This window comes from Myxocyprinus asiaticus, chromosome 46, assembly GCF_019703515.2.
Source record: "Myxocyprinus asiaticus isolate MX2 ecotype Aquarium Trade chromosome 46, UBuf_Myxa_2, whole genome shotgun sequence".
Lineage (NCBI taxonomy): Eukaryota > Metazoa > Chordata > Actinopteri > Cypriniformes > Catostomidae > Myxocyprinus > Myxocyprinus asiaticus.
In genome coordinates this window covers 4,440,621-4,463,138 of record NC_059389.1, presented here as the reverse complement: position 1 = coordinate 4,463,138, position 22,518 = coordinate 4,440,621, and the positions used below count along the sequence as shown (strand labels likewise).

Below are 22,518 nucleotides of genomic sequence, written 5' to 3'. Positions count from 1 at the left end.
GGAGCACACTACAATGAACCAAGAGTTGTTAGTGTGAGAATGTGTAGTTAAAGATGCACATTGAGATATGTTGTATTTGTAATACGTGGTGTTTTATAAAAATAAATTAACTTAATTAATAAAATATATTTATTTAAAATTAACAAATAATGAATTTGTTTTAATGACATCTTGAGCATAGTCCTTGAAAACAAATAAAAATGTGCTTGAAAAGTCCTTGAATTTAACTTTGAAGCATCTGTACAAACCCTGGATTAATCGGCCGATAGTTTTTAAAATCAATTTATAGAATGTTAAAAATGTTTCGTTTTTTCCTTACTATGACGGGCACAGACATAGAGGCTACAAGAGTCCAAAATGAATAAAGTCCCAGATGCAGTTTATTGTTCAACCAAATCCCAATAATATCCAGAAAAAAAATGAAGATTTGGTGCATAACGCGGGACTTTTAACTGTAAACAAGCCCAAAACACAAAAGGGATTCTTATTTTGAAATGACAGAGATTTGGCTCCATCACAATGCGCTATATGTAAGTATTTACCGAATTAAGCTTTTTATAGTCTATATATTCACCAGATGAGGTTTAATGAGGAATTAGGTTACGAAGATACAATGTTGGAGACATGAAGTATGTGCTGACGGGGCACGTTTCCATATAGTCACATTTTTCTTTACGTGCCCTCGCTTCAATGTAGAACATTTTATCTAATCAAAATAAAATATGCATTGAAGTGAGGATAAACATATGAATATTGTCAATGATGAAAGATTTAGATACAGCAAATTACAAGAAATTAAAATGTAGTGCATTACACTACTTTATTTGAATAAAAAGTAATTAGATTGCAGTAACTAATTACTTTGTAATTGGATTGCATCCAACATAACCGATAACCGATATTTCCTCCAAAAAACTATCGGCACCGATTATTCGGTAAAACAGACATATCGTCTACCTCTAGTACTAAGAAGTAAATACCACCACTGTAAAAAAGGTCTGTAATTTTAACGGTAACAGAATGTAAAAATGCTACAGTATTTTATTTGAATTGGTAAACGGGTACTGAATATAAAGTTACTGTAAGCGATTTTAGCCGTTCTACTTCTACGAGACTGAGCTGTTGAAATAGCCATTCCCCTCTTTCCAAAACCCAGCACTAGTCCAAAGATACCAAATCATCTTTATTGAGACCAAAATCATGCAGAAACGGCTGTTAAAAACAACAGCAGCTAAATAGCGCCCTCAACTGACAACTACTATGAACAACATGGCATAAAAATGGCATTAAGCCTCAATAATTCGCTGCAACTACAATACAGTGAGAACGTGCAGAATGATTGACAGGTCGAAAGCGTCAGAGGCTGCGGACACTTTTTTGTTTGCTGTTTACAGAGTCTCGAGCTGTCACAGAGACAGGTGAGATATCTCACGACACTTATTTCATTAATATCTTTCAGGAAGTAGGACATTTTTTTGCATTCCTTTCCATGAAGAAATCGCTTACAGCACCTTTAACATATACAGTACAAAATTATAATATATTTAACAAGAAAATACATGTTATTTTACGGTAAAATATAGATATAATTGTAATATAATAACCATATATACAACATACAAAATGTATATTATGTTTAATAAGGGAATACATGTACTTTTTATGGTAAACTGTTGTTAAAATGATGGTGAAAAACAAAAATCCCAATAGTCCCTACATTATCCATCACATTTCATTATGTTTTATGGGAATAGTTGTTTCTTATTGGGGTTTTCTGCATTACATTTGATGTAGTTTAGTTAATGTTTTTTGCATGTTTTAGTGTCACATGTGTTACCCTGATGATGTTTTGTCTCTACATGTGTATTAATTATTGCTTCTGAAGGGCCATTCATGATGAACTTAAAGTCATCATGTGGCCTTTTGTAGTTACTACAGTGATTAACAATACATTTTAAAGTGAAAAGCAGAAGGTTAGTTTATCAAGTTTATATAATTTAATAATATAAATGGTAGTGAATCGTAAAATATACAGGCATCAAAATTACATCCCGTAAAGTTGGGGTACTCAACAGACGGACACCGGTCCGGATCCGGACCGAAGGACATTTCAGTCTGGACCGAGCTCTAAACAGTGATTGTGTAAGCATACGTGTATACGTGTGCAGAGCGGGAATAAAGCGTGTTCAGTTGCCTCTCTCCCTGCTATAGACATGAGGCGCCGGTGTGGTTATTTTAACATCAAAAACATTAACATCAAAAACGTTAACTTGGCGCCTTTGGACTATAACGTTTTTTTTCCCTGTCTAAATTTAGCTTTATTGATCAGCATGTTACGAGCCTTTCACAATAATTTTTATTTTATTTTTTATTTTAATTGTTTTAATTTTGTGAAAATTAGATGTCATCATGGATGACAAGGAAAGCCTATTTATACTTATTATGCAAACAGTATTTTAATGCTTCACTGTTGTTATGTAAATTGTTTGTTTGTTGTTAATAGATTCTCACTTTAAGGAAAATATAAAAATGGTCCATTCAGACTTTTACAATTTCATAAATGTTCTCTCAGCGGATATCCCTGAACCCCCATACAGTATTTTTTATCTGTCAAAAGGCCTCCTGTGTCCTATACATATATATAAATATTTAAACACAAAAATGGTACTGCTGTCATTCAGCTTCAAATCGAATTGTTGATCTTATCTTTTAATATTCATATCCAAATGCCCTCGACTGATGAAGTCTTGATGAAATAGTTTAATCTTTTGGTAGAAAAGATCTCTCAGACCCCACTACTTTGCTGTCTCTGGGCCCCCAATGTCCTCATCCCTGCCCAGTTTTGAAGAGACTATTTTGACTGTTTAGGAATATATACACCGTATACATGCCACAACATTCAAACCACCTGCCTAATATTGTGTAGGTCCCCCTTGTGCCGCCAAAACAGCAACAACCCGCATCTCAGAATAACATTCTTCTCACCACAATTGTACAGAGTGGTTATCTGAGTTACCGTAGACTTTGTCAGTTTGAACCAGTCTGGCCATTCTCTGTTGACCTCTCTCATCAACAAGCCGTTTTCGTCCACAGAACTGCCACTGTCTGGATGTTTTTTGTTTTTGGCACCATTCTGAGTAAATTCTAGAGACTGCTGTGTGTGAAAATCCCAGGAGATCAGCAGTTACAGAAATACTCAAACCAGCCCATCTGGCACCAACAATCATCCATGCGATTATCTAATCAGCCAATCATGTGGTAGCTGTGCACTGCATAAAATCATGCAGATACGGGTCAGGAGCTTCAGTTAATGTTCACATCAACCATCAAAATGGGGAAAAAATATGTTCTCAGTGATTTGGAGTGTGGCATGATTGTTGGTGCCAGATGGGCTGGTTTGAGTATTTCTGTAACTGCTCAAAATAATTTTCAAAATGTACGTTATTTTTCTTTGTTTCAAACAGTTGGATATATTGAAATATAAATGGCTGTCAAACACATTCTTGTCTCAGGTGACCTTAAGTGTGAGTAAAATGATTCCTGACAGGGCAAAGGTGAAAGATAACTAGTTAATAACTTGCAGATTACAGTTTTCTTGCAGATTTTTCAGTCACAGCTGTATGAATACATTCCCATGCTAAGCCACCTCAAAATAAAATAAAATGAGAAATAAAGCATTTAAACATGTGCAGAGACACTAGAAACACTGGCATACCTTTCATGTGCATATTTATTGATGCTACAGACATACTATATTATTACAGTATGTCTGTTGAATTTCCATTGTGCCTATTAAAATGTAATTAAATACAACATGTAGGAAGCACTGCATTCTCATAAATTGTTAAAACCCTTCCAGAACCCTTACTGACATAAAAGTGACCAAAGTGAGATGAAGAGAGTGAAACGGCACACTGTCTCTGCGCACACACACACACACACACACACACACACACACACACACACACACACACACACACACCGCTCGTGAGAGTACATCGGCCAACCCATTAACCAGGAGACAACAAGAGCTTGTTTACTGATCCGGCTGAGCTGACCGGCTGATTTTGGTCTCTCCCGCATCTTATCGCTCTTTAGACTCAATAAATCGGTCTTTGGTCTTCAGTAAGTCACTCATTACTGTCTTCCCATTTCACCAGCCATTGATTCGTCTACTTCTGAAGCTGTACGACTCTAAATTACAGTACTTCTACTGCTTTCTTTCTTTCTTTCTTTCTTTCTTTCTTTCTTTCTCTCTAATATTTGGAATAGTGATAGACTGATATATCTGTCAATATTTGGCTATTTTGAGAATATCACATCGGATTAATCCCTTATAGTAGCCTATCTTTACCAAGTTTATGCATTAAATTTCAGGCTGTGTCACATTTAAAGGGTGTAGCTGAAAACTGAGGGATTATATATGGGATCATTCTGGATTTGAAGCACAATACAACATAACCTCTTGTTCAGCACTCACACTGAAACCATGACAACAGGCCTGTGGAGAAAAGATGAACAACCTGGTCTCCCATTACTAGAATCACATTACTAAACCTACATTTTTGCTAAATTATTTTCATGTGGCTCGTTGTTCGTTTCGTGGCAGTTTCCTAGTAAAATGAACACTAGAGGTCATGACACAAATAAGGAATAGAACGGCAGATTATCAGTTCATATACAGTTTTTGCCTGATTATTTTTACTTCAAAACACTTTTACTATAGTGCATTTGAAAATGTTTTAATATAATTAATTACATGATATGCTGAATATTAATTGAATTAATAGCAGTTAATTGCATATATAAATATTAGCTGAGAGGCCCTCAAAAAACAATATTTCAATGTATAATGATTAAATAATTATTGTTATATTTAAATAATTATAAATTAAAACAAATATAATCATTCAGATAATTAAAATGCATTGCATTTATTGTTGCAGACGAGTAAAGCATTGATATGAAAATGCAAAAATTGGCTTTAGAAGGCAATATATTGTATATTTTTATATTACTGGACATAAACCTACTGTATCATTGGCCTACACAGCAATCCATTTTACAATTGAATTTGTCAATCTGACCGAGATAGTTATAAGTGCTTTTCTAAGGACGCATCAATGCGTCAGATGGAGCGTCTCTGGTTTGGTTGCGTCGCATCATAAACACAGTTTCTTTAGATCGCTGTATCAAATAAAATGTAGTTTGAAACGAAGAATGCGCTCTGTCCAGCTGAGTTTGAATGCAAGAACGTGTTCTCATCTTGTGTTGTTGCTAGTGTCGAGCAAGCCTGAGTGTGGTTTATTCTCTGTACAGCTGTGTGTTGCCCATACAGCTGGAGTTTCACTTACTTCCCCCCGCTGAAAACAGGTGGTACTTCAAGCTTAAATTGATCAGATTATTCCATATTGGCATAATTCATTTTGTTCATTTTTTTTAACGGGTTATATTATTAATCACACTGTATTAACGTGTTAAAACAACAGACCTTATTTTAACGTTTGTATTACATAACCAATTACATTTACAAGCTTGTTCGCGTGCGATCAAATCGCGCAGTTACTCAACTGAGGAGCGTTGCACTTGCGATGCAACAGACACGTGAGTCGACATGTGAGTAGAAAAAAATCATAGAAGCACCCCAAAAGCAATTGTGGTTTTCATCTCACATTTGCTTTTTCAGACATTATAGGTTAGGTTTAGGTTTAAGGTTTAGAGTAGGGAGGTAATGTAGGTTTTGTTGATTTAAAAGGGTCATGACATGCTTTTTTTAACTATTTGTTCCTTGAGGTTCACTTATAATATTAGTAAAGTTTTTTGCAAAAAAAAAAAAAACCAGTCATATATTTGTAAAACATTATCATTTTCCACACTCATTCTGACCCTCTGTCAGAAACGCTCTGTTTTGGTGTTGCTTCTCCTTTAAGACTTGACAGTACACGCCCACTGTTATGATTGGCTCTCTTGCTCTTGACTGACCTGCTCTCTCTACTTGCCATCTCACTGCTCATCACTGCTGGGTGGAGCTACTGAAGTGATTAAAGGTAAAGTAGGCATTGATGTGTTGTTGTGGAGGCGCTCAGATGCAAATGTTTACCACAGTGTGACATCACAATGTGGAGGAAGTAGAGAACGAGTCGTTTTGGCAGCTTGTTGTCAACAAATGCTCTTTTTGCAGTGAGGAGAAAGTTTTGAGTTCTTAAACTTACAATATGTTTTTATTTTTCAATGACCTCTTATATGTCAAAAGATAGTGTATTCCTCATGTCATGACCCCTTTAAAACTCGATAGAGCATTAACCTAATAACCCTCGTCTGTTTGGGAGAAAATGTAACCCGCTTTTAGCGCCTCATAATGGACATTTCACCTCGGAACTGCGGCAACACGACGTAAAATAATTTTGCAGAAATGTTGCACAGTCACATCATTTTCATGAGATCTGGCTGGAGATGAGGGAGCCAGAGAAGAGATGAAGGAAGAGATAAATGTACTGTTTCCTAGATGACTGAACTGTATTTTGAGAGGCTCAGAATTCAATTCAACTTCAAAGAGTGAACACGTGGAGTCAGTACAAACACTCAGAGATCTGTTATCAGGGTATGCTGGAAAACAACATACAGAGTTGTCATGAACTGCAGAGGCAGGACCCAGTTGCAGAGTGAAACAAAAAGAGTTTATTACCAAATACCAAAAAACAAAGCCAAAAACACAAACTGCCCTGTAGGGGAAAAAACAAGGTCCAGGGTGGTAATCAGGCTGGATCACAAAAGGAGCAAAAAACACAGGACCGACAGGACAAGAGAACAAGACGAACTGGCACAGGACAGCGCACACGAGGAGACTAAAATAGGGAGAGAAATCAACAGGTTAACAGGCAGGGCAGGTGACATAAATAAACTGATACTGGGCAAACAAGGAGGCGGGGTATGATGCAGGACAGAGAGACTTGAGGCAAAACAGAAACAAAACAAAGAGACGTAGTGTGTGTGGAGGCTCATGCTATTCTACGTGGCATCCATGCACAACTCACCACACACCCCTCCGAGAGCGAGAACCACATTATAGCGACCACGAGGAAGTTAACCCAACATGGCTCTACCCTCCCTAGGGACCGGGCCAATTGGTTACTTAGGAAGCCTGACTGGAGTCACTCAGCACTCCCTGGATTCGAACTTGCGACTCCAGGTGTGGTAGTCAGCGTCTTTACTTGCTGAGCTACCCAGGGCTCCTAATGTACTACACTCTTGAAATGCAAAACATAGACTATCAATTAATTGCTAAAAAAAACCTTCATCAGCCGACTAACAAGGACAATGCATCTATGTGAACTTCTGCAGTTAATCCAGGATGGACTTCAAAGACATCAGTCATTAATCTTACAGTTCATACAAAATCTTTTTATTTTTTTCATTCGATCACTCTAAGACTGGATAGATTTTACAGTTTCATTTTTTGTTAATGCATGATTTTCTGTAAAGCTGGTTTGAAACAACGTGTTCTATACAAATAAAAATGACTTGACTTGTACTTCCTTTGCTGATACAGTAAGTGTTCTTGGCTGTACCAGCTGCTTATGTTCTCTTCTCTCCTCCTCCTCCTCTCTCTCCATCTTTCCCTCCCTCCATCTACTCTCTTCCTCCCACCCAGCTGTCTCTCATTAGATCTCCCTCTCTTCTTTCACCGTTCTTCCTCTCCTTCATCTTCTCATTCAGTTTCTCTGCATCTCTGCGTTTGGCAGAAGAGCAACATGTTAATCAGTACAATTTATTGTACGTTTTGGCCTGTGTCTGTGTGTTAGTTACAAATAAGTACCGTGGTAAAATCAGCAATGTTTCATTTGTAACAGTGGCAATACCGTGTTTTTTAAAATGTGGTACTATTGTAAAACCATTATTTAATTATTTTTTAACGTAGGTACTGTATTTCATGTTTTTTAGACATTGGTACCATGATAATTCCATGTTCTTTGGACGTTGTACTATGGTAATAGTATTTTTTGGATTTTACACAATGATAATACCATGTTTTTGGATGTAGTTCTATGGTAAAACTGTGTGTTTTTTTTTTTGTTGTTTTTTTTTTTTACATTGGTACCATGGTAACACCATGTTTTTGGATGTGGTACTATGATAATATCATAGTTTTGTGAGACTGGAACCATGTTAAAACCTTGTTTTTTGTATGTGGCACTATGGTAATTTCATGTTCTTCGGACATGATACTAAAGTAACAAACCTCAGCACTAAAGAGGGCAATAGAGTTACCTTCAAATGTCTACATCAGTTATTATTTAAGTAGTTAGCAATAAAAATTTAGCCAGTATAACTAAATGAGCAGGAGTCAAGACTCTCTTCAAACTGTTGCCCCACCATAACAGTTGATCCAAAAAAAAAAAAAAAAAAAAAATAGCTGACCATTGAAGAAGAGTCCCTTGAGGAAAAAACTGAGAATGCATTGTGTACTCGCGTTGTGTTATGAACTGCACACACATAAAAATCGAGCTTGCGTAGCTAGAAGCATATGCGTTCACGTACTTGCATATAGCGAACATTATATTTATATGTGAGTTATATTACTCACTGTGAATCAGCACTGACATGTGTGTGTCTTAACATCAAATTCATTAGTCAAACTGCCTGAATTGTATTTACTCACATTCCTCACAAATATGACAGACATGCAGCGTTTGTATGCATGTGTGAGCGGGTTTGACATCTGCAACCGATGCGGAAATATCTTGCACTCATTATTAGGATTTGTTTAGTGCTTTCTTGTGTCTGTTTCCATGGCAACAATCTCAGTGAACTCTGTTATGTAGATATATATTCTGAAAGATAAAATGGTTTGGATGACTTTCCCTTGTCAGATAGGGCAGAGATCAGGGCAGCATTAAGACTAGATTTCAATCAAGTTTGGGGTTAACATGTTGTAACGTTATAGCTGATGTGTGCAGTTTTATTGTTAAAATACTTTCCATCCCAGTTTAACCCATATTGCGTTCAGGTCATTTTTGACCGGGAGAGTTGGATAGTAATTTTTAAATACCACGTAGGTTTTAGTACGGGAACCAAATTTGGGACTTTGTCAAGACTATCAAAATAACACACAATTTTTTTTTCAGATTTTAAATAAAGTTGCGTAAGATATATAACCATTTAAAAAAATTGTTTTTATATATTTTGCGTTCGCGGGTCAATTTTGACCCGGGTACCAATTCTGGCTTTACACATGATATTATGTAGAACTTTTTGTACATCTATGAATTAGATTTTTTTTCTTATAAACACTTCACTTACATTTAGCCTCTTTCCCATTCTCTCTCATACACTTTTTTTGTCTCTCACTGGGACTGAATCTTGTTTACAAACATGCATACACACACAAATATGTTTTTTAAATTATTTTTTTTAATGGATTATTTCTCCCTTTTTCTCCCCAATTTGGAATGCCCAATTCCCAATGCCCTCTAGGTCCTCGTGGTGGAGTAGTGACTCGCCTCAATTTGGGTGGTGGAGGACAATATCAGTTGCCTCCGCGTCTGAGACCGTCAATCCGCACATCTTATCACGTGGCTTGTTGAGCATGTTACTGGGTAGACCTAGCGCATGTGGAGGCCTCACGCTATTCTCCGCGGCATCCATGCACAACTCACCACACGCCCCACCGAGAGTGAGAACCACATTATAGCGACCATGAGGAGGTTAACCCAACGTGACTCTACCCACCCTAGCAACTGGGCCAATTGGTTGCTTAGGAAGCCTGTCTGAAGTCACTCAGCACACCCTGGATTCGAACTTGCGACTCCAGGTGTGGTAATCAGCGTGTTTACTTGCTGAGCTACCCAGGCTCCCCCGCACAAACTTGTTTTTATATCATTGTGGGGACTCTCCATAGACTTCCATGCATTTTATGGATTTTATACAGATCTAACGATAATTTCTGTCCTCTAACCCTAACCCTACCCCTAAACCTAACCCTCACAGAAACCTTTTTGCATTTTTACATTTTCAAAAAAACATAGTTTAATATGTTTAATAAGCCATTTCCCTAGTGGGGACCACTGGTTGGGCCCCACTAGGTAGGTGATCTCAGGTTTTACTATCCTTGTGGGGACATTTGGTCCCCACAATATAGTATAAACATGTACACACACACACACATACAGACACACACATTTCTGTACAAAACAGACATGACAAATAAACTAAATCAAAGGTACAACTGTCTAAAGGGGTGTGTTCATGCACACATTAGACTAAATATGGCTTGAAAGAGGAAATTGTCCACATTTTACTCTGCAGCCATCTGATGGCGAACAAGTTTACAGCATACTCGCAACATTCTGCATTTAATGCGAGTAAATACAATAGATTTTGCTTAAAAACATAGTAAAGAAGTATTAATGTTGTATACTTGAGTTGTACAGTTGTTTTGATGAAGTTTAGTTGAAAATGAATACATTGGTTACATAACTCATGACCACAAAGTTGTATTGAGCAGTTATGAGTAATAGGAAATTCATTTAAAATTCAAAATTGACCTGCGAATGCAAAAGGTGTATGCGAATTCTGAATGCAGTAGGAGGGTTAATATGCAGAGACAAATATAAGTACACTAGTCATAGGTTGATTTCCCCGAAAAGTGTTTGTTTGCACGACCTGACAAGCCCGACACTGCAACATTGGCTCAACCAATGGCGTGAGTTTGGGGCGAGACTATCTATTAGTTTGACCGATGGCAAATGGAGAGTATTCGAAAATCTGTTTGTTTTTGTAATTTTGTTTGTTGACACTAGTGTCGCAGAAATTACGCACTTTAACGCGATACTCTAATAAGCATTAAAATACACAGCACATAAATATTGCAGAAAATTGTATTATTTAGTACAAATATTCGCTTTGTCCGCCAACTTGACGTAAAAACCTGCAGTTGTTTGATTATAACTGTGCATAGAAACGTGTTGATTGTTATGTGGAATCAGTTTATATCATGCACAGTGGATGAGTGTGTTACCTCAAAGGTTTTAATGAGGGTCAGTGGTCATTATCTGGTTCCAAGTGCACTGAGGCAGTTAAACTCACACACACACTTTCCCAGGTGTATGGGAGTAGCAGTTCGAGGTTTACTTCAGTAAAAGTGCTCATTCATTCATTGTTTTCTCATCAATGGCTTCTCTTGTCTTTAAAGTGGGTTGGCAGATTGGTCCTTCTCTTTCCAGGTGTGGAGATAATTAGCTAGTGTGCGAGTACCTGTACGCGTTGATGGTTGGAGGACATTTCTGTCTGGTAGGATGTTATACTTATTTAGTGCTGAATTTAATCTTGTATACAAACTTAGCGCTTGACATTAAGAATAATCTAGAAGCGGTGGCCTGGGTAGCTCAGCGAGTATTGACGCTGACTACCAACCCTGGAGTCGTGAGTTCGAATCCAGGGTGTGCTGAGTGACTCCAGCCAGGTCTCCTAAGCAACCAAATTGGCCCAGTTGCTAGGGAGGGTAGAGTCACATGGGGTAAACTCCTCGTGGTCATGATTAAGTGGTTCTTGCTCTCAATGGGGCGTGTGGTGAGTTGTGCGTGGATCGCTGAGAGTAGCATGAGCCTCCACATGCTGTGAGTCTCTGTGGTGTCATGCACAGCAAGCCACGTGATAAGAAGCGCGGATTGACGGTCTCAAAAGTGGAGGCAACTGAGACTTGTCCTCCGCCACCCGGATTGAGGTGAGTAACCGCACCACCACGAGGACCTACTAAGTAGTGGGAATTATGCATTCCAACATTGGGAGAAAAGGGGATAAAATTGTTTTTTTTTTTTTTTAAATAATAATAATAATCGCTAGAAGCGTGACTCTACAGAGTGCTGTCTGTCACAAGACCAAACCACCATTAACATGCACACTTCATTTTCAGCCTTTTCTGTTCATCTTCGAAACTGAAAGCTGAATGTTCATGATAGTCTCCCAGAAGAACATTGTATTGGTCAGAGGTTGCTTTTTCATAGCTCATGAGACTTAATGGAAAGTTATCAGTTATTTTGAAATTTTACCTTTGTCTCAGATGTTTCTCCTAATTGCTCAGAAGAAATACAAATAGACGCAAATGAGAAGGTTGTTGAGGATAGACCTTTAAAATTAAAGTTGACTGTATACTGTAGCTCAGATAATTTGGTCTTGAAAGAATTTGATGAGAAATGTTTAATCTGGCAAGTTTTGAGACACAGTTTGAGTTGGGTTTATTATTTTATCATTGTTGCTCGACCTCATTCATGCCATAGAGGCCTTGTGCAAAACACTAAATATTTGTGATTTAGTGTTAACTGATAACAGGAACATTGTGCCAGTCAAAACAGTCTCTCTAACAGTTCCTCAGTTAGAGAGACTGATGGAAAACCAGCAGGATGGAAGTGGAAAACAAGAGGTGTGCAGAGAAAATAAAATAAAAATATATAATGGAGCCTTGCTGAAAAGGTCAATTTGGAGCAAGTTTAATTTCCGTGCTGGTCCAGACTGGTTTGGCGTTGGTCTACCTGGTGAACCAGCATAGCCATGTTGTTATCCAGGAAAGCCTAGCTGGTTAAGCTAGTTGAGAAGCCTGGTGAGGACACCAGCATCCCAAAACACAACTTAGGAGCTGTTCGCACCAAATGCGTTTCGTCTACATGAATTGCAACAGAACAAAACACAGGTGTCTTAAGACACAGTTTCAAAGGTTGAAGTTTTAACCTGACATGGCATCTTTTTTTGGGGGGGGGGATTTTCCCCTTTTTCACACAATTTGAAATGCCCAATTCCCAGTGCGCTTTTAAGTCCTTGTGGTCATATCAATCTGGGTGGAGGAAGATGAATCCCAGTTGCCTCCGTGTCTGAGACCATCAACCTGCGCATCTTATCACATGGCTTGTTGAGCGCATTGCCATGGAGACATAGCGTGTGTGGAGGCTTCACGGCATTCACTGCGGCATCCGTGCTCAACTCACCACAGTTCCTCAGTTAGAGGCATCTGCGCTCAACTCACCATGCACCCCACCAAGAACGAACCACATTATAGCGACCACGAGGAGGTTACCCCTTGTGACTCTACCCTCCCTAGCAACCGGGCCAATTTGGTTGCATAGAAGACCTGGCTGGAGTCACTCAGCACGCCCTGGGATTCAAACTAGCGAGCTAGGGAACTCCAGGGATGGTAGCCAGTGTCTTTTACCACTGAGCTACCCAGGCCCCTCTGACATGGCATCTTAAAAACGTTGCGCTCCTGTGTAAGACACTGAAAAACAGCGAGACAAACAATTTGCAAAATAAAGGACCGCATCTTCAGCATTAAATGGAATGGGAAAAATAACGACTGTTTTCAAATATACAGTAAAAAAGCCCACATTAGTCATTCTGTCATGTTTTCTCAAGATCACAACTTATTTTTTCCATAATCTTCACATCTCGACAGAACAAGAAAGAAAAATAACTGTAATGCATGACCTCTAGATAACTTACTCATTTTAAATAACTGGCACAAACATCCTGGCACATTTAGCTTAAATATTAGCTATACTGTATATAAATATATTTGATTTGTAAAAATTTATGATATATTGTATATATAAATATATAGACGGGGGTACATATATAATATTCAATATATACATTTTATGATCTTGGACACACTAATGCTAATATCATACTACCTAGGATGGATTGTATGCAAATTGGCAAGCTCATGTTCTACAGTTCTCTTTCTCAATTTCAGTTTCAACAATTTAGCATGTTTTGCTGGCATGACAAAAACATTTACAGCAGAGAAAGAGCATTTTCAGCATCTTTCGAGAAGAAGAAATAGAGGAAACCAGTGAAACATTTCTGATTCAAAGGCAGAAATGGTGCAGAGATTTCCAGTCAGCAGAAAGTATAATATGAAAAGCAAAGGGAAGAGAGGGCGGAGACTAAGCGAGAGAGACAAGGTGATTGGCTGAATGGAGGGGAGGTAAGAGGGAGGAGGAGAGAGAGAAAGAGTGTAACTGGATTCAAGTCATTTAAATTCCACATATGATTAGCATGAAACACACAAACAGACCACAATCTGTCTCTTATTTTCCACACAAACACCTTGTGACCTTTTCTGTCTCGCATTCTGTCTCACTCTTCTTCTTTCTCTTTAACCTACATTCCATTTCTGCGTGTTTAGTAGTAAAGGTTCATTCATTCATTCATTCAGTCATTCATTACACCTGCAAACAAATACTTCTACACTTTCAGTGATGTATATGCAGTACATGGGGTCGAAAAGTCTGAGAACCGTATTGAATACTGAATTTTATTTTTATTTTAAACGTGGGAATTAACCATTTAAAATTCAGAAAAAAGTTAAGACATTAAAAAATATGTACGATTCTGCATTATTATAGGTCACTAATTGAATGTCAGCAAATTTGTGACATTGACTGTTAACATGTTAACTCCTTTGTACAGATGATCAGATTACCATGCAAGATGCTCCTTGAAACATTCTCAAATCATGCCAACTCGAGTGCATTCTGTCAAAAACAGGGACATAACAAATACTAAGAAAATCTTAAATTCTTGTCAACATTTACATAATTCAATCGATTCCCAGAGGATAAAAACAAGTCTTGTCCTACTTTTAGGATGAGACTTTTATTTAGTCATATATTTGGTTTCAATCTGAAATACTGTATGTCAAGGGGGGCCTGGGTAGCTCAGCGAGTATTGACGCTGATTACCACCCCTGGAGTCGCGAAATCGAATCCAGGGCGTGCTGAGTGACTCCAGCCAGGTCTCCTAAGCAACCAAATTGGCCCCATTGCTAGGGAGGGTAGAGTCACAACCTCCTCGTGGTCACTATAATGTGGTTCGCTCTCGGTGGGGTGTGTGGTGAGTTGTGCATGGATGCCGTGGAGAATAGCGTGAAGCCTCAACACATGCTATGTCTCTGTGGTAATGTGCTCAACAAGCCACGTGATAAGATGCGCGGATTGACTTTCTCAGACATGGAGGCAACTGAGATTCGTCCTCCGCCACCCGGATTGAGGCGAGTCACTACACCACCACGAGGACTTTGAGTGCATTGGGAATTGGGCATTACAAATTGGGGAGAAAAGGGGAGAAAATCAAAAAAAGAAAAAGAAATACTGTATGTCACAGTTTACAGTAAACCGTAGTCTGTTTCTGGAAGTACAAATACCACTAATTTTTCCATAGGGGAATTTATTATCAATGACAATTTATGATATATGCTTCTATTGTACACATTATTTAATAATGGCTAAACTTCTAGTGAAAAACTACACTACCCATGATCCTGAAGAGAAAGATCCACCAATCAGACAGTATCGTGGCCAACAAAGTGCGCCAAAAGAGCTCTGCAGCAACCGTCCACTCTCATGATGCAATCGAGTCAGTCTACCTACTTAATATTTGTATACATTTAAATATTTTGAAATAAACGTAAAATATAATGCTTCATGGGATTGTAGTTCATTCCGACTCACCTTAAATGTGCTGTAAGCTATTTTTTCATGGAAAGTTATGCAAAAAATGTACTACTTCCTGAAAGACATTACTGAAATAAGTGTTGTGAGATATCTCATCGGTCTCTGTGACAGCTCGAGACTCTGTAAACAGCAAACAAAAATGTGTCCACAGGACGCAGCCTCTGACACTTTCAACCTGTCAATCATTTTGCGTGTTCTCACAGTATTGCAGTTGCAGCGAATTATTGAGGCATAATGCCACTTTTATGCCATGTTGTTCATAAAAGTTGTCAGTTGAGGGCGCTATTTTGCTGCTGTTGTTTTTAACAACTGTTTCTGCTCGTGTCAGTCTCAAGAAAGCTAATGGTATGTTTGGAGTGCGGGGTTTTGGAAAAAGAGGGCGTGGCTAATCCAACGGCTCATTTTGTAGAAATTCTTGAACGGCTAAAATCGCTTACAGCACCTTTAAGTACACATTCTTGTACCTTTATCTTTTTGTTCGATTTTCAAAAACTTTTTTGGAAAAGTATTTGAAAGAAATGTTGTGATTCACCTCAGAGCTTGTTGGTTTGGTTAAAGGATTTTATAACATCTCTATGGACAAAAATTAATAGGCAAAAACACTTCAGAAACCAATATGAAAAAATGGGCTAGCATTGTTGCGCTCTGTTATGCAATTGTTTAAACGAGCACAACATGTAAAATAACCAACTTATTGTAAAAAACAGACATCTTAGACTGTTTTATTTACTGTGCATTGTGTTTGAAGGGTGTGAATCAGATAAAGTCAATATTTTAGACTTCCTCTGCAATGGACAAAAACTGCGATAAGAATAAAAAAAAAGATAGAGAGATAAAATGAAAAGAACAGACAGGAAGAGCGGATGAAATATAAGGAATAAAGCGAGGGATGCTATGGAGTCAAATATCGAGAGATGACGCTTGAATCATAAAAGACTGCTCAGAATTTACCATCAGTCTCTCTTTCTTTCTCTCTCTCTCTCTTTCAGGTACTAGCAGAGGCAGGTGAATGGACTGATCCCAAATACAAGTCTCAGAGAAAACGAGCACTCTAACACCTTAAACATACACACTCGAGCACACACACTGAAGAAGAACAGGGACTCAGATAAATGGCTGATAAACAGATCAGGTGAGTTTTGCCACTCGTTTTTTACAATAACAATTCCAAGTACACCCACCGACTTCCACTGGTTGGAAAACAGATAGACTTGCCCCAAACCCACGCCGTTAGTTTTGCAGAAATCAACCTGCAAATGATGTACTTATAGTCGTCTCTTCATATTAATTCTGTTATTTTCTCATTGATGTCTCCCTGTTTCTCATCTCCTCTCATTCTTTGCTCCAGTTTGCCTGCCAAGCTAATAAACGGCGGTGTGGCCGGACTGATCGGTGTTACCTGTGTGTTCCCCATTGATTTGGCCAAGACTCGCCTTCAAAACCAGCAGAATGGATGCCGCCTCTATTCCAGCATGTGGGTGTCCAATTCAAATCTCATTACAGAGTCTATATGTTTTCATGTTTGGATAGTGCATTATATAGTTGTGTGTATGTTTGTGTGTTCTGCAGGTCAGACTGCCTTATTAAGACCATTCGGTCGGAAGGATACTTTGGGATGTACAGAGGTATGTGTTTTTTCAAGGGTATATCATGGATATTAGTGGTGTTTGCTAAGGCAAGCATTACTATTACTATTGCTCATACTTAAGGTTAGGGATTTGAACAAAGCATCATTTATAACACGGATATGATGTGTGCTATTACTTTTCAGTTTTCACCTGGTGGACAGTAAAATAAATAGTACAAAAAAAAAATTAGCATTATTGTGGTGTAAAAATCAAGTTATTTTAATACCATTTTCAAATGTAATTTATATTTGAGTTTGGCTCTAGCTAGTTTCAACAATGGTTTTATTAATGACAGTTCAGATTTATTTCATAGATTCATCACATTTCTGTCATCTTTATATATTTTAGTTTCAGTTTTAGTAACTATAGAGCACAACAGTCAGGAAGTAAACATACATTTGTAATGATAACTTATAAACCTTTAAAGACAGACCTACCGTGAGCGCTGCGTTTGTTAGTCTGCGTTAGTTTTTTAGAAATCATGTTTTATAGCGAAATTCCTGATCAAGAACTACACTACCGGTGAATCCTAAAGAGAAAGCTCCACTAATCAGAGAGTGACATCCAACAAAGTGCGCCAAAAGAGCTCTGCAGCGACCGCCCACTCCCATGATGCACTGTGATTGATGCAATCGATCTCCCTACACTCTCAAACTTCTTATGAGTATTTTGCAATAAAAATATATTGTTTCTATAATTATAATCAACAACTTTAAATCAACAGTTTTATATTTTCCATTGTTTTTCATTCGATTACATCATTTGCATGGGATTGTAGTTCATTCCTTCATTAAAGACGTTAAGTACACAGTATTGTACCTTTGTCTTTTTGTCTGATTTTTTTTGCATCAAATCAAAGTTTTTAATGTTGTGATTCACCCCAGAGCTGGTTGGTTTGGTTCATGGCTTACATCTCTTTTATGAAGAATTTTATGAAAAGTCTATGGAATAAATTAATGGGAAAAATACTTCCGGAACCAAGACGGCTGAAAAAGTGAGTGTTGCACTCTATAGTAAAGATAGCTTAATGATCATTCATTTTTGGTTTTATATTTCATAAATTTTTTTAATCACTTTATTGTAGTTTCATTTAGTTTTTGTTTACTTTGCGTTAAGTATTTTACTTCAGTTTACAAAAATCAGTTGTTTTAAACGACAACAACCCTGGTGCATGTTTGTTTTGTATTAATTATCCATTTATGTTTCGACCAATCAAGAAACCAAGCAGACGGGGCCTGGGTAGCTCAGTGGTAAAGACGCTGGCTACCACCCCTGGAGTTCGCTAGTTCACTAGTTTAAATCTCAGGGCGTGCTGAGTGACTCCAGCCAGGTCTCCTACGCAACCAAATTGGCCCGGTTGCTAGGGAGGGTAGAGTCACATGGGGTAACCTCCTCGTGATCGCTATAATGTGGTTCGTTCAATTTGGTTCAGCGTGGTGAGTTGAGTGTGGTTGCTGCGGTGGATGGCGTGAAGCCTCCACATGCGCTATGTCTCCGTGGCAACATGCTCAACAAGCCACGTGATAAGATGCGCGGATTGACGGTCTCAGACACGGAGGCAACTGAGATTCGTCCTCCGCCACCCGGATTGAGGCGAATCACTACGCCACCATGAGGACTTAAAAGCGCACTGGGAATTGGGCATTCCAAATTGGGAGAAAAAGGGGAGAATCTTGCCTGAGTATAAAACACGACAAGACGCATGAGTTAATTTATTCATACACACGGGCATGTCATCAAGACTTTGCAATGAACCTACATTCTCAAAAGTACAATTAGAGATTGAGGACCATTATTGGTCTTTTTTTCTTTTTTTTTTTCCCTGTTTGTTTAAATTACCATGTTATTTAATTTAATTTTTTTCTCTTAGTTGGCAGTAATTGGAAATACATTTATCTCAGTAGCGAAGTGAGCATGTTGCATTGCTTCTGCATACAATAAATAATATTATGGTTAAATATGTATATTTGCATAATTATTACACCATCTCTGTTAAAGAAATTAACTATTTCGGTAAGTTTAACAGTACCACCAGAACTTAAGTGTGCCATAAATTAAGCACTTCATACATTAGTCAATCCCTAAAACTAAAATGACTAAAACTGAAATAAAAATAAATAACTAAATAGAATATTTTTATAAAAAAAAAAAAAACTAATAAAAACTACAAAAAACAAACAAGAAAAATACTAAAACTGAAATTCAAATCAAAATTAAAAATAATATATATATATAAATAAACACTATAATAACACTGCATACCTGAATTGTGAGATTAATGAATGTTGTGTACATTGGCAGTAAAAGGTGCAGCTGGGGAGGTGAATTCTGACAATAAGGCTGGTGCTGAATATACATTTACAATATATGAATGAATCAGACTGTTGCATTGCACCTGCTACATCTATAAGCCAATGTTAATAAAACATAATCAAAAGGTTTGTTTGTCCAGAAGAAATTGAAAATAAAAACCATTTCATTCTTTCTCTTTCAGGTGCAGCGGTGAATTTAACTCTCGTCACTCCGGAAAAAGCCATCAAGTTGGCAGCAAACGATTTTTTCAGATTTCACCTCTCTAAGGATGGGTGAGACATAAACACACAAATATGTGCACACAAACAGTACACAAACAAACCATTATAAACATGGTGACTAGCCCTTTTAGGTGACTGTGCAGTTCACACACACATACACACACACACCGTCTGGCCTGATACACTGGTTGGTTTCATTCCCGGCCTTGAACATGTCCACACACACTCACTCACACACACAGCTCACCATTTCTCATTTCTCTGTGAAATATGCCAGATTACAGTAACATTCTGTAAAATGCATTAAATTATTTATTTAGCAATCTGAAAATGTATTTTTGGGTCACATTTTCCATTAATGTTCATGTTACAGTTAAGTTACAGTAGTAAATACAGAGATATATGAAAAACATGAAAATAGGTTTCAGAACATGGTGTTACGATAAAAATATACCATGTTTATTTTGGCCACAATCATTATGGTAATTCCATAGTATTTCTATATTTACCATGGTGCATATTACAGTGATGGAACCATGATAGTAGTACTATAGTATACTTTAAGGTACCTTACAGTGTCATTTACATACTGTGACATATAAATATGGTAATCAAACGTATATCAAATTACCGTGGTATACCATTACTGAGTCATAGTACCATCACAAAACGTTTTGTAAGTGACATGCAGACATTGTCAGACATCTCAATCAATTTGGCACATGGAACAGTGCTGCATTATCTTACATGACAGACATTAATATTAAATAGAGGCTGCAGCACACAGACGATACCCACAATGACTTGCTCAAATGTCAGCTAGATTCTCTGAACGCCTGCGTCTCCATGACGAGCGAAAACAGCACCAGTGAATTATTGACCAACGCTGCCTGGTCAGAGTGTGAATTATTAACATCTCTCAGTGTATGTTTGTTGATAATGAGAAAGGTTATACTGATTTAGTAATAGTGTCCTAAATATCTAATTCTCCATTTATTTTGTTATTCAGGCAGAAACTCACTTTATTGCGAGAGATGTTGGCTGGTTGTGGTGCAGGTACATGTCAGGTCAGTATACAAAACACACACACAAACATTTCCCAATCTGTCCAAATAGGGACATCCCATAGACTTCACTTACAAAAGTACCATTCTGTGAAGAACCTTGGAGTACCATGTAAATACCTTGGTAACTGAATATGGTAATAATTCAGTACTGTGACATACTGTGTATCAATGTACCATGGTATTACCATCTGATTCCATCACTGTACCGTGGTACCACTACAGAATTATTTTCAAGGAAGCATTTACAGAATAGAAAGTACCACCATGATCTTTTTAATATGTATAATGGTAGTATGGTTTCAGAGTTTCCCACAGGATTTTGTGAGACTGTGGTGGGTGGACCTCAGACCCTCTAGGGGGGTCCGGGGGCATGCTCCCCAGTAAGAATTTTGTACATTTTAATTCCACTACAGTTTAGGTAATTAATGAGAAACACTGATTTTCTTCCCAAACGAGTAACTTGTATGAGCCGGTTCTTTTGAATCTATGGCACAAAACATACAGCGTGACTAGTGTAGTCCGATTCACGAACGAATGACTCTTATGAGCGGTTCTATTGAATCTATGGCGCAAAACATACAGTGTGACCAGTGTAGTCCGATTCACAAACGAATGACTCTTATGAGCCGGTTCTTTTGAATCTATGGCACAAAACATACAGCGTGACTAGTGTAGTCCGATTCACGAACGAATGACTCTTATGAGCGGTTCTATTGAATCTATGGCGCAAAACATACAGCGTGACTAGTGTAGTCCGATTCACAAACGAATGACTCTTATGAGCGGTTCTATTGAATCTATGGCGCAAAACATACAGCGTGACTAGTGTAGTCCGATTCACAAACGAATGACTCTTATGAGCCGGTTCTTTTGAATCTATGGCACAAAACATACAGCGTGACTAGTGTAGTCCGATTCACAAACGAATGACTCTTATGAGCGGTTCTATTGAATCTATGGCGCAAAACATACAGTGCGACCAGTGTAGTCCGATTCACAAACAAATGACTCTTATGAGCCGGTTCTTTTGAATCTATGGCACAAAACATACAGCGCGACTAGTGTAGTCCGATTCACGAACGAATGACTCTTATGAGCCAGTTTTTTTAATCTATGGCACATTTGAATCTATGGCGCAAAACATACAGCGCGACTAGTGTAGTCTGATTCACAAACGAATGACTGTTATGAGCCAGTTCTATTGAATCTATGGCACAAAACATACAGCGTGACCAGTGTAGCCCATTTCACGAACGAATGACTCTTATGAGCAGGTTCTTTTGAATCTATGGCACATTTGAATCTACGGTGCAAAACATATAGCGTGACAAGTGTAGTCCGATTCACGAGCAAATGACTCTTATGAGCTGGTTCTTTTAAATCTACGGTGCAAAACATAAAGCGTGACAAGTGTAGTCCGATTCCCAAATACAGAAAACGCAGTACTTTTTTGTACGGGTTTTGATGTTTTAACATAAAGCTAATAGTACTACTAACCCAAAGTTAACCCCTAACCCATTTGCTTTTTTTTTTTAAAATAGAAATTAAAGTATTAATATTCATTTTTACTATGTTTACCACATATACACACTTTTTGTAATCTATCTGATCCTTGAGCATCCATTAATAGCTGTCATCTATTTACACTATCATTCCACTAATATGTACCTTCACACACACACACACACACACACACACACACACACACAGTGTCGCGTCCGGAGTACAAGCCAGCAGTAGCCAGATAATAGCGTTTGTAATGGCCTGAGAGACAAAACACAAATGC

At 37.9% G+C, this 22,518-nt stretch overlaps 1 protein-coding gene across 1 annotated transcript in view; it reads left to right on the top strand.

The window, feature by feature from the left end:
* Nucleotides 1-22,518, top strand: part of LOC127435800 (mitochondrial glutamate carrier 1-like) — a 35,885-nt gene that overhangs the window by 1,882 nt on the left and 11,485 nt on the right. Inside the window, exons 2-6 of the mRNA XM_051689512.1 lie at nt 16,493-16,635; nt 16,852-16,977; nt 17,073-17,128; nt 19,626-19,716; nt 20,675-20,732. Coding sequence (XP_051545472.1) covers nt 16,616-16,635; nt 16,852-16,977; nt 17,073-17,128; nt 19,626-19,716; nt 20,675-20,732 — 351 coding nt within the window. The 5' untranslated portion in view covers nt 16,493-16,615. The remainder of the gene's footprint in view (nt 1-16,492; nt 16,636-16,851; nt 16,978-17,072; nt 17,129-19,625; nt 19,717-20,674; nt 20,733-22,518) is intronic.